The 12,635-nt window shown below is 36.9% G+C and overlaps 1 protein-coding gene across 1 annotated transcript in view; it reads right to left on the bottom strand.

Moving 5' to 3' along the window:
* The window catches only part of Ulk4 (unc-51 like kinase 4), a 522,779-nt gene that overhangs the window by 222,761 nt on the left and 287,383 nt on the right, over positions 1 to 12,635 (bottom strand). Inside the window, 1 exon segment of the mRNA XM_048795329.1 lies at positions 8,091 to 8,196. Coding sequence (XP_048651286.1) covers positions 8,091 to 8,196 — 106 coding nt within the window.

Genomic DNA, 12,635 nt, shown 5'->3' with positions numbered 1-12,635 from the left:
CACAGTTTAATAACTACATTTTACAAGTATGTTGACTTGTAGGGATTTGAGGGTCCACCTAAGAGAGTTTGAGTTAGCTACTGGATGGGCTTACCACTAATTTTGTAAACAGAACTTATAGAAATAGTCTTACCCATTCCTTTATTATAGATCTTTACAGCTTCTTTTCAGGCTATGTTGGCAGTGCTGACTCATAGCAACAAAGACCTTATGGCCTCCAAACCTAAAGTATTTAGTATTTGGTCCTTTGCAGGAAAAGTTTGTCAGTCCTTGATGTACACCTCATTTTGAAAGACAGTCTTAAAAGGAAAGAAATCTAAGAGCTATTAAGTGTGCTTTCGTTTTCTTAAAACTTACCCAACTCTTGGTGATTATCTCGTCATTTGAGTAAACACCTATTTAGATAGTTTAATAATAAAACTTTGATGAAATGATTATTTTAATTTCTGGCACTTCGTAAACCACTGAAGACAAACATAACTGCTTTAAATGTTTTTGTGGAGGTGTTGCAGTTTTTTTGGTGCTGCATTGTGTCATGTAAATCCATTGTCCTGACAGCTTTGCTGATAAAACTGAAGCTGGAATTAATATCCATTATTGAAAGGTCATTGCACAGGGATGAGCCAGCAGCCAGTTTTAAAATGTTAATAACTCTGATATTTTTCAAATACAAACAAAAGGTTCTATTTGGTTTTATAATTCTTTCCCCAAATGTTTCATTTAAAAATGAAAATGTTTTAGGAAAAACACTGAGTAACATACTGTAGTTGCATGCTGGTGATAATGTCAGTGCACCTACTCATCAGTATTAGTGCACACTGTGGCAGGCCTAGCAGGCAGCAGGCATGGTATTGAGGCCCTCCTATGTTATCTGCCATGCTTCACTAATTCTAAATATCATGATCAATAACTTTCCTATGTTCATATGTGAATACATAACTAGTGAAATGCCATATCATATACAACCATAAGAATGGGATCCTAATTAGGATATCAGAAGTTATACTCCATGAGTGTATAATATCCCAAAATATACTCTACTATCATGTATGTCTAAAAAGAATTTAAAACTTAAGAGCACCATTAGTTTATATATATTTTTTTGGTGGGGGGTACCAGGGATTGAATGCAGGGGCACTCGGCCACTGAGCCACATCCCCAGCCCTCATTTGTATTTTATTTAGAGACAGGATCTCACTGAGTTGCTTAGTACCTCACTTGGGGTGAACCTGTGATCCTCCTGCTTTAGCCTCCCAAGTACTGAGTTTACAGATGTGCACCACCACACATGGCCAAGAATGTATTTTATCGTATGTTTATGTCACCTGTTTTGTTACTTGGTACTTCAATTTATGCTTAATGCAGATTTTCTTTGAGACTTTGATAGAAGTTTTGTTCATATGTTGTCTCTATATTCACATAAAGAGTAAAATTAGTTGGCTAAGATGTTCTAGAGAACACTTCCCATTTAGTACCTGATGCTTCTCATTTTCAACTCAGAACCGTCGATGTTCATATCTTCCGACATCTTTTGTTTCTCCAGAGTACTAGAGCATGTCCAGAGTACTCTGAGGTCTCCAGGTTTCCATCCAGGGTGCTCACCCCATTCTGCAAGGCATAATGTGCATGTGGCAGCAGCAGTAGCTATGTCAGGACCAACCACCATGTGGGCTGCAGTGGTTGAGGTACTGATTTCAGAAACACCTCAATATGAGGTGGGGAAACATGTGCCTTAGAACTCATCCTTATGGCTACTTGTCCCTTGCTGTTGGTGTGTTGGTGCAGTTGGACACTGACTGATATGATGTTTTAATGAGACACTTAAGTCCAGAAAATAATCATTTCTCCTTTATATTACAGTTCACTTATATTGTGGTGATTTTTAGAATATCAGAATTAGAATTAGTCCTGCAGGTTCGGAAATAGAAAATTTAATCCTGTACAAAATGTAATAAATATATAAACCAATGAGGAAAGGAAGCCAGAATTGAACAGAAACAAAGATTCACCAAAAAACTTCATCAAATATATAGGGCAGCAAATTGTCCGAGACTCTTCACGTGACCATACTCCACTGACTCTTCACATATTCAAGGTTTACAAATATTCATAGGATCTTTCACCAACTTTGGAAAAATAAACCCTTGCATTTAGCAGCTAGGGGCTTCTGAGAGCAGGATAACATGAAGCCAAGTCAGATCTGGGCACTCTGAGGACTAGGATCAGATAGTTTTTTTAAGGTCACAAATCTTCCCATTCCCTCCCTCCTGGAGTCTGCCAGCAAGAGGCAGGATGGAGTTCCTGGCCTCTCTGGAATCCCAGAAGCCCCTACTCTTCCTTGCTCCACCACACTTACAGCCCCACCACCCTTCTCAGGCTCAAGATCATCTGTGCTCATCAGGACCTTTGTCTCTACTTGTGCTGAGGCAGGAGGATTCCCAGGTCATCTTCTTTCTTTCTCTCCTGCAGTCTAAGCAGCAAGAGGATTTACATATTCCGCTTGGAGTTCATAGTCAGTTATCAGAAAAATCCCTCAGATTGTCCACTTCTCTTCATATCCCTTTACCTTCTGACTTTATGTGAAAACTGCCTTGCAGAGAACCTTGTCTCCTCTGCAGGCCTTCAAGTGAGAGAATCCCCCTGCCTCACTGCTTTTACCACAGAGCTTTCATGATGTTCCTTTCTTCCACACCGGTGCTATTGGACCAAGGGACAGCAAACTTTCTTAAAAGGCCATTTGGTAAAATATTTTAGCATTTGTGGACCACATAGATTTTAAGTACTCAATACTGCCATTACTGCACAAAACCAGCCACAGTCAATACCAACATGAAGAGACTTATCTATGTTCCAATAAAACTTTATTTGTAAAAGTAAGCAGACAATGATAGGCTGTAGTTTACAGAATCTCAGATCAGCAATCTGCATCACCTACTTCACCCACAACTGCCATCATCCCAGACCACTACACATCACTTCACCTAATTCCCTGAAGGTCACTGTTACTCTCTCCAATGCTACTCCTACCATAATTATTTTTCTGATTTCCACTTTATGCTCCAGGTTTTGAGACTGAAGTGTGTTATGGTTAGGGGAAGGGGAGGGACTACAAGAAGAAAACAAAATTTGTGAATGTAAAGTTGTCCCTGAGCCCCTGAGCCCTAAGCTTCACAGCTGTAGGGTAAACTCACCTCTGTTCCCCTGGGTTCTCTGACTTTAAAAATCCATTCAATACAAATGTCAGGAACCACCTTGTTCACCTTACAGACAATCCTTCCTGACCTCTTAATTCCCTAAGCTCCTGCCCTCAGAGATTAGTCCTCTGTCCCACCTCAGCCATGTGATCCTATGCTTTCATGGGTCAGCAGCTTCACACCTCTGTAAGCTCACTTTCAGCCATCTGACTCCTCATATGCTGTCTCAGCTAGCCAGCAGAGCTACTCAGAGTCTAAACAGCATTATTCTGCATATCCTGCTTCTGTGCCAGAGGCAGAGTGGAGATTGTTTTGAAGGGGTTCATGGTGGTCTTTTTTTTTTTTTTAATTGGAGTGGCCATCAATGATCTACAGGAAACTAACATTATTAGAAGAACCATACTGTCCAAAGCATCAGCAGCTGGCACTAATAAGGAGTTTGGAATTCCTCAAAAACTCCCATTCCAGAGCATTACCACAGTTTGATTTATATCATACCTCCCATGTCAGGTCTGGAGCGGGGAGCCCATCTGAGAGAAAAAGCCCATATCCGTGGCATTTGTTACAAAAATCATTGGCAATTTTTTAATATCAGTTGCCTGAGGCTCAAATATCAATTGAGGCAAAATAAAAAATCATCTAGAAACTTAAAAGGAAGATCTGTGGAAAGAAATACCTATATATCAGACTTTCAAACACTTAGACATATTCTTGAGGGAATCTACAAGGTTGTATGCGTGCTTAGCCCTATGCACATGACTGGGAAAGACCAGAGGCCAGTCTTTCCTCCGGCTGATGCCCTGCACAGACATGTAAATTGCCTTAATATTGAAGGCACGTCTCCAACACATACAGTCTTTTGGCAAAGACTGGGAGACATGATGATTTAAGAAAATGTCATTAGCTGACCACTAAGCTAAATGAACAGAAACTTCTGTGGCCAGATACTACAGGGCATATAGACTTTACCAAATTAATGCCAAAATGTCCTTATGCAAACAATTAAAAAGGCAATAACAAAATAGCCTTATGGCAGGATCTACTTTCCAGAGTTGACACATTATGTCATCTGAGACATCTACTTTTCAACAACAACAAAAAAAAAAAAAATCATAAAACATTCCCAAAAACAAAAACTAGAAAAATATGACCCCCACACAGGAAAAATGTGCATAAACACTTTTTATGGAAGACGCACATGTTGGACTTACTGGACAAAGATTTTAAAACAGCAATATATAAAGAATTATAGAAAACCATATCTAAACACTTAAGGGAAACAATAAAAATGTCTCTCACTAAATAAAAAGTAACAACAAAGAGAAATTATGAAAGAGAATCAAATGTAAATTCTAAAGTTGAACAGCACAATAATTGGAATAAAAAATTCTCTCACTGATCTTAGAAATAAATAAAATTACAAGTGCATGCCAATAAATCAGTTAAGGTAGAGGAATTTTTAGAAAGACAAACTATTAAAAATGACTCAAGAAGAAATAGAAAATATACTTATGACCAAGAGATTGGCTTTATAATTTAAAAAACCCACAAAGCATATGGATATAAGCAAGTATGGTTTACTGACTGTAATAACCCAGGGGCCATCTTTAGAGATTAGAAACTAGAGCGTACTCTCTAGCCCCTAAAAATTTTGTCCTTTGCACACTGAAAGTACAGCTACATAGACATAAAATTATCCAAATCTCATATGAGAAAAGATCAGTTTAAGGATTTGTGATAAGGATCTTGTCATTTAAGTTAGTCTAGACATACATGAGGTTCATTGGGTATATTTCTCCCAATGTAGCTTCTTGAATAGTTTCTTTCAATCTTGAAGCCCTGTGAACTTTGAACACAAATTATCTGCTCCTCTATATTCTCAGACTGTAATGATGAGACACAGAAAGAAGAAAATACTACAGACCCACTCACTTAAAAAGAAAAAAAAAGGAGGAGGAGGAGGCAACTAGAAGCTGAAATCTTGGTGGACACATTTTTTTAGTTCTCTTTATGCCAAGGGGGAACATATTCTTTGCTTTGGACAAAATTCTTCTCCCTGAGAATGTTCCTTTCTGGCTCTAGCTTCTACCATCTGAATCATTCCTCCTTTTCCCTAAGAGTGAACTATATCTGTGGATGAGGAAATTACTCAGCCCAATTCTGTTCATACAATTCTGAGAGGCCTTGAAACCTCTTTGCATTCTGAAAAGCAATGTCACTGTCTTTAGCCCCCACTGGTGTACTTCTAGTAATATGGTTCTATTGAAAACATTGTTATTTCCTATAAGCCACTGATGTTTACTCCAAAAAACAAAAGCACACCCATTAATTCCTTCAAACATTGTCCATGATAACTTTGGCAGACAATCAGGTTACTGTGCGAATAATGCTGTTAAGATACCGAGTATCCCTGGTAGCTAGCTGAGACAGTGTATGAGGAGTCAGATACCTACAAATAAGACCATAGAGATGTAAGGCTAATGACACAAGAAAGCATGGGATCACTAAGAAGTCAAGCAAGGAAGGATTATCTATAAGGTGTAATCTAGGTGGCGACTGAAAATTTGTGTTCAAAATAAAGTACTGTTTTAGTGTGGGAAATTCTCATGAGGCTATATTGAAGTGATTTAACTGTGGGAAACTGAGTAGACACTGAAATGAATTTGTTCAGCCATCTACATTAATGATTATTTCAATGTTTTCGGATATCATTTCAGATGATTCAACATGAATGAATGAAAGTCATGCTACAAGATGAAAAAAAAATTATATTCAATAACTTGTTAGAGTTGGAGCATAGGTAGATATGCCCTGAAACTCAAGAAGCATGTGTGTCAGGGGTCCTCAATACTTGAACAGTTCTAAAAGCTTAGAAAGTGTAGGGGTGGGGAATTTTATGCTTTTAAAATAAAAATTAAATAAGCCATCATTAAGACCAAACATGGGAAAGAATGCATTCTCCTCATCAAAAGCAAACAAAGAAACCTACAACCAGTCACACTTAAGAATGGAGATTGGGAAATACTGCCCAAAACATGAGCAAAGAACACAATTAGAGAACAATATGCCATAAATGAGCTAGGATGAATTAAATATTAGGTAATCTATTAAATATAATCCATCCAATGAACAGATTCAAGAAAAATCATTTGATAGTTTTCATTGAGGCCAAAAAGGAATTTGAGAGAAGTCATTATTTATTCTTGATTACAAAAGAAAACAGATAAATTTAAAATGGATGAGTATTCTTGATCCGGAGGGAAAAAATTCTGAGATAAAACCAAGATAATATTCTCTATTCCATTCTCATTGTTTCTTGCAATTAGATGAGAGGAAAACATGGAGTTATGAAAATTGAGGGAAAAACTATCATTATTAACAATTATGATGATTATGTAACTGGAAAACTGGAAGAATCATCTAAAAACTATTATGACAAATTCTAAAATTAGGTACAAAATACACAGAAATCAAAAACTTTCAAACGCATTTTTTAAATTGAAAAAGACATAAGCAAAAAAGTCCTAATTTTAAATAACAATTAAAGGATAAAATAACTAAGAAAAGATTAACTTAAGAAATGCTCAAAGTCTAAACCAAGAAAACTATAAAACATCACTGAGCACACACGTGTCCTGAATAAACAGGAAAACGTAACTTGCTTTTAGATTCAATACGGCTTGGTATAAGCATAAATTGGCACATTACTTAGAATAACCTGTAATTATTGCCACAACTTACAAATGCACATACCCTTTGATCTAATAACTCCAACCTCAGGAATTTACCCTAGATATCATCTTGCTCCTATCTGAGAATATGTATATATTAGATTATTCACTGCACAACTGTCTATAATAGCAAAAGATTGCGTATTATCCAATTTAGTGAATTATGCTATATTCATAAAACAAAATAAGACGCTGCAGTGTAAAAGAATAAAGATGTCTATGAACAAAACTCCACAATTGTTGGCAATGTTTACTATTGGAAATAAGTGCATAGTTCTCTTAGGGAAGGAAAAAAATTATCAACATTTAAGCATAATGTCTACATAGAAATAAAACTCGAAATTCTTATGGGCAAATGTCTAAACAGTAATTTTGAATCATTTTATTCATTGNGAAGAAGATTAACATTAAATAGGGATGAGAGATGGGAGGGAAAGGGAAAGAGAAGGGAAATTGCATGGAAATGGAAGGAGACCCTCAGAGTTATACAAAAGTAGATACAAGAGGAAGTGAGGGGAAAGGGAAAAATAATACAAAGGGGACAAATGAATGTCAGTAGAGGGGGCAGAGAGAAAAGAGGCAAGGGGAGGGGAGGGGAGGGGGGATAGTAGAGGATAGGAAAGGCAGCAGAACACAACAGACACTAGTATGGCAATATGTAAATCAATGGATGTGTAACTGATGTGATTCTGCAATCTGTATTTGGGGTAAAAATGGGAGCTCATAACCCACTTGAATCAAAGTGTGAAATATGATATATCAAGAATTATGTAATGTTTTGAACAGCCAACAATAAAAAATTAAAAAAATTTAAAAAAAAAAGCAAAACATTCTCATGACTTAAAATATTGTACAGATTTGCATAAGATATAAAACAAACATACTCTTAACCCATCCAGTCTCATTTTTCAAGACTCTTTTGATTGGCAGAAGTAAGTCTAAAAACTATTTCTTGGTTTATCACCTTCATTCCAGGCATGGTATCCCTATTGAACCCCACTTTGAATTTTTGCTGGCCATATCATTACTATTTCTAGATACTTACCATGTATTTTGACTTACCAACTTTAAATAGTACTTCTTGATGCTCTGCTATGCAAGAGGAAGAAACTTACCAATGGACAAAACTCAACAGGATTAGAGATTAATTCTAAGAAACAGTTACCTTGTTCATAAAGTAGCTTCATATTGGAATCTTTGCAGGCAACCAGATTGCTGAGTAGGGCAATCACACTTTGCATGGTATTACCCAGAATGCTCTCCTGATGTTCCTGTAATAAATTATAGTCTCCATTACAACCACATAGAAATAAAATTACATCATCATAAAGACAAATGAGCTCAATACCTCCATTCTTCCCACAAGGTTAAAGAATTATTTTTTGCATTGTAATGACTCATATCCTTCTGGGTTAAGACTCTTGCCATCAGGAAGTTAAGTGAGCTGAGAGGCTGAGTAAATCACTCAAAAATCAGCCAGAGGTATGCATGCAGTCCTTGCCCAAGAGCTGAGCAACAGCCACATGCTCCTTTGTGCTTTAGGCGGGTAATAAGTGAACAAAAACCAAGCATATGGAATTTAGAAGACCATACTTGAAAGTGAGGTTGAGATCATAAAAGAAAATTACTCTAAGAAGTATTTCCACATTTTCCAGATTATCCTGGTACTGATAATTGCCCACTTTAGCCTTGTACATCCATGTTGTAATATGACTTATTTTATTACGGCTTCGGTGCAATAAACTACATTTGGGACCTAAAGAGTAGATTTTGCTTTCTTCACTACACTTTTCTTCACTGCAGAGAGTAACTTAGGTCCTTAAAAGAATGTGGAAATTGAGTAATTCTTCAGTTTCTGCTCCTCAATTTAAGGACAAATAAGGTAATTTCTTAGTAGTTTGTAAAGAAGCAAAAAAAAACTTTTTTTGTTCCCTTTTTCATTCCTCTTTTTTAAGAATTAAAACCAGATTAAATTAGATTTAAAATTTTTCATGATTCAAAAATGAAGAAAAATTCTTTAAGCTCCAGAAGTAGGATGAGGCAATGAGATGCACAAGGTGCAAAACTCAGGCAGCCCTCACGTATAGGCTCACACAAGTATTCATTGAGAACTTCCAGAAGCCTAGCTGGTCCCTGCCCTGTGACCCCTCTACTGACAGCTAGGCCCATCCCAAGAAGTAACAAGTAGGCCAATTGGGTAGGCTCTATTTAAGCCTTTTCCTATTTTTCTCTTTTTTCCTCATACATAAAGAAATGTATGGTTTACTCTGCTTTTAAAAAATATATATAACATGTATTAATTCATTTAATTAATGAATGAATAGCTATTTTGTGCCAGGTACTGTTCTAGGAAATGGAGATATACCAGTGAACAAAAACAAAATCATCTGTTCTCACGTAATAGACCACAAAAAACAATATGATAAATAAATTGTCCACTGTGTGAGAAGGTAACAATGATCTGGCAAAAAAGGGACAGCAGGAACATAGGCTTGAGAAGGCAGTGGGGCAGTCCATGATTTTAAATTGGGTGGTCAAGGTGAGACTAAGAAACTGTCACTTTTAAGAAAATTTTATCTTTTATACATGCTAAAACATCTTGGAAGTGCTGGGATTAATTCATGCTAAATAAACTTCTTTCAAAATAACTTTATAATTATGTTACAAAGATAGCATGCAGTTTCCACAGATCTTCACATAGATTTCTTGATACCAGTCAATATTACCATCTTACCTAACCATAAAACCAAGAAATTAACATATAGTACTAATAACTAAATTACAGACTCTGTATAAAATTCACCATTTTTTCCCTAATGTCCTTTTCTGTTCCAGAATCCAATCCAGGATCCATGTTGCCTCTGGGGTTAATTCATTTTTGCAGCAGATATTTACTAGGTGCCAACTGTTCTAGATACTGGCTTATATCAGTAAACAAAACAGAGAAAACAAACCACCAAAATTCTTCCCTTATTGTTTACTTTGTAGCAGAAACAGAAGACAATAAACAACAAACATCATAATTACATGACATGTCAGAAGGTAATGGGTGCTATGGGAGAAAGAACAGCAAAAGGAGTCTGGGGAAAGGTGGTTTGAAGGGAAGCTTGCTGTTGAATACGGCAAGCAAGCACAGCTCCTTCAGAGGACAACATTTGAGTCAAGATTTGAAGGGAGGGGTGGTGTTTTTCTTTTAATACACAACTAGGTATACTAGCTAATTTGTTTTAGGATTGTATTCTAAAGTGACATTGCCCCATGAGTGACATCTTTGTCTGATTTTAGTATCAATGTCATGCCTGCCTTGTCCATCCATTTTATTGCATAAGTATTTATTGTACACCTAATCTGAGAGATTTGGCAGAAGAACTCATTCATAAAAGCTCTGTATATCTTTGCTAGTAGATCTTTAAGTTTTTTTAAAATCTTCTACGTGGTTTATCTATACCTTACCTCAGTTTGGGTTAAATCCATTTTCCTCAAAAATCATCTATAATGTCTTGAGTTTTCAAAGACATTATAATAAAATCACATATAGTTTTCACTTATACCTTCACAAATCTTCTCTAAAACCTATTTATATTGTCCTTTATACCATATCCACTATCTTGTGGATCAGACTCATCAACACTTTGTTTATACTATTGGACTTTTCAAGAAACCATCTTTCCATTTTATGCTTTCCATTTTTTGCTTTGAGTGAGTCATTATGAAAGTCCACAAATGTCCCCCTTCTCTCTGAGGTATACAGTAGGCTGGCATTTCTTTGCCTGTTTGTAACTGGAAACGACAATGAGACTTCCTTTGGCCAATTAAACTCATTTGGGCAGAAGCTCTAAGAAGTCAGTGAGGGCATCATCATCTTATCTTTCCTCTTGCTCCTGGGACCTTCCAGATGGTAAAATGTTATGGTATAGATGTGGTGTCCCCCAAAAGCTCACGTTTGAGACAATGCATGAAGGTTTGGAGGAGAAATGACTGGTATAGCCTTAATATAATCAGTGGATTAATTCCTACTGGGATTAACTAAGTGGTAACTGGAGGCAGGTGGGGTGAGGCTGGAGGAAGTGGCTCATTGGGGCATGGCTATGGGGTATATATTTGAATCTGGCGAGTGTAGTCTCTCTCTGCTCACATGATGTGAGCTGCTTCCCTCTGCCGCACTCTTCCACCATGATGTTCTGCCTCACCTTGAGCCCCGAGGAATGGAGCCGGTTTTCTATGGACTAAGACCTCTAAAACCATGAGCCCTCAAATAAAATTTTCCTCTCCTAAAATTGTTCTGGTCAGATCCTTTAGTCACAGCAGCAAAAAAAAAAAAAAAAAAAAAAACTGACTAAAACCTAGAGTCACCAACAGCCTGGCTCCCAGAGTAAGAACATGAAGCAGGCCAGGAGCCCCTTAATAGACACCTGGTTTCCAGAGCTTACAAAAATGCCAGTACTGCATATGGCTCTGAAACTCTTCTCTCAACTGACTTGTACCTCCCACTGATGAGAGCTACTTGATTTCATATGGGTTTTACCACCTACATCTTGGTTTAATATAGGACCAGCTGGTTCTTTCCAAATACTGATGCCTAAAAACTTCTAGCTTTAAAAAGCACCCACTTAAGAGCACTTTTATAGTGGATGTTAATGTTTGACTGTTTCTCTGACACCAGCTTAGGAAGATTAATGTGAAAGCAATGGTCTGCCACGAGTTTCATCTAATTATTCTTACAGTTGGTTGGAAGGAAAGGGTGATTAATAAGCACCAAGATGACACTACATGTTATTCATGATAAAGTAACTAATGATACATAGGAAACTTATACTTGTGAAGAAAAGTAAAGCTAATAAATCTTTTATTTTTGGTCTTGTTTGGTAAAATGACACATACTCTTCCTTATTTAAAGGCCCTTCTATCAGAAAACATGGGTCAGTCTCACTGGAGATAAACCCATTTGATAAACATGGGTTTTTTTATGACTAAATGTGCCTTTTCTATGATACTCTTGACAATATTTTCACTCATTCTGAAGCCAATACTTTTCCTGTGTTCTTGGGGTGAGTGCCACATATTGATACAGGTATTTTCTTTTGGTATAAAAGCCCTTGAAAGCTGTTGCCTTCAGACACTGAGAACCCAGGATCAGATCATAGCAAACAAGGTCCTGGCTGCTGGCTTGAAAATCTTGGATGACTACAGATAGAAGGCTGCTGCCAACCCACTCGATCTACAGAGGTGTATGACACTGAGGCATGCCCTGGTCACCAGCACCCCCACTAGTGTTATTACTAGGGGTATTCTGTGCATCAGTACCAAAAAATATCAATTTATATCTCAGTCTTATCTGAATTTGATGCACAGAATAAAGAAGAAATTAATCATCCTGCAAACCACAACTGGTTTCCTTTCCTAGACATTATTTAAAATATTATTTTTTGTTGTTGTTGGGTTTTAAACCATTCATAGATCCTGAACTTTATTCAGCATAAAGTGAACTCTATTTAAAAAATTACAGAATCACCTTTACTTGCTTTTCCTCTTATAAGCATCCATTATTCTAAACAGCACAGATGAGGGAGACTTCAGAACACAGTAACTGTTCCTGCTCAAGATGAGGACATGGTCCTCTAGGGGAACTAAGACAGCTATTGCTAAGGACTAGATCATAATTTCCCCGGAAAGAATGCTAAATACATGTGAAGAGCAGTTGAGAAGGTGT

The sequence above is a fragment of the Marmota marmota genome, unplaced genomic scaffold (genome assembly GCF_001458135.2).
Source record: "Marmota marmota marmota unplaced genomic scaffold, marMar, whole genome shotgun sequence".
Taxonomy (NCBI): domain Eukaryota; kingdom Metazoa; phylum Chordata; class Mammalia; order Rodentia; family Sciuridae; genus Marmota; species Marmota marmota.
The sequence above is the reverse complement of the archived record's forward strand: the minus strand, read 5'-3'. Positions and strand labels throughout refer to the sequence as shown.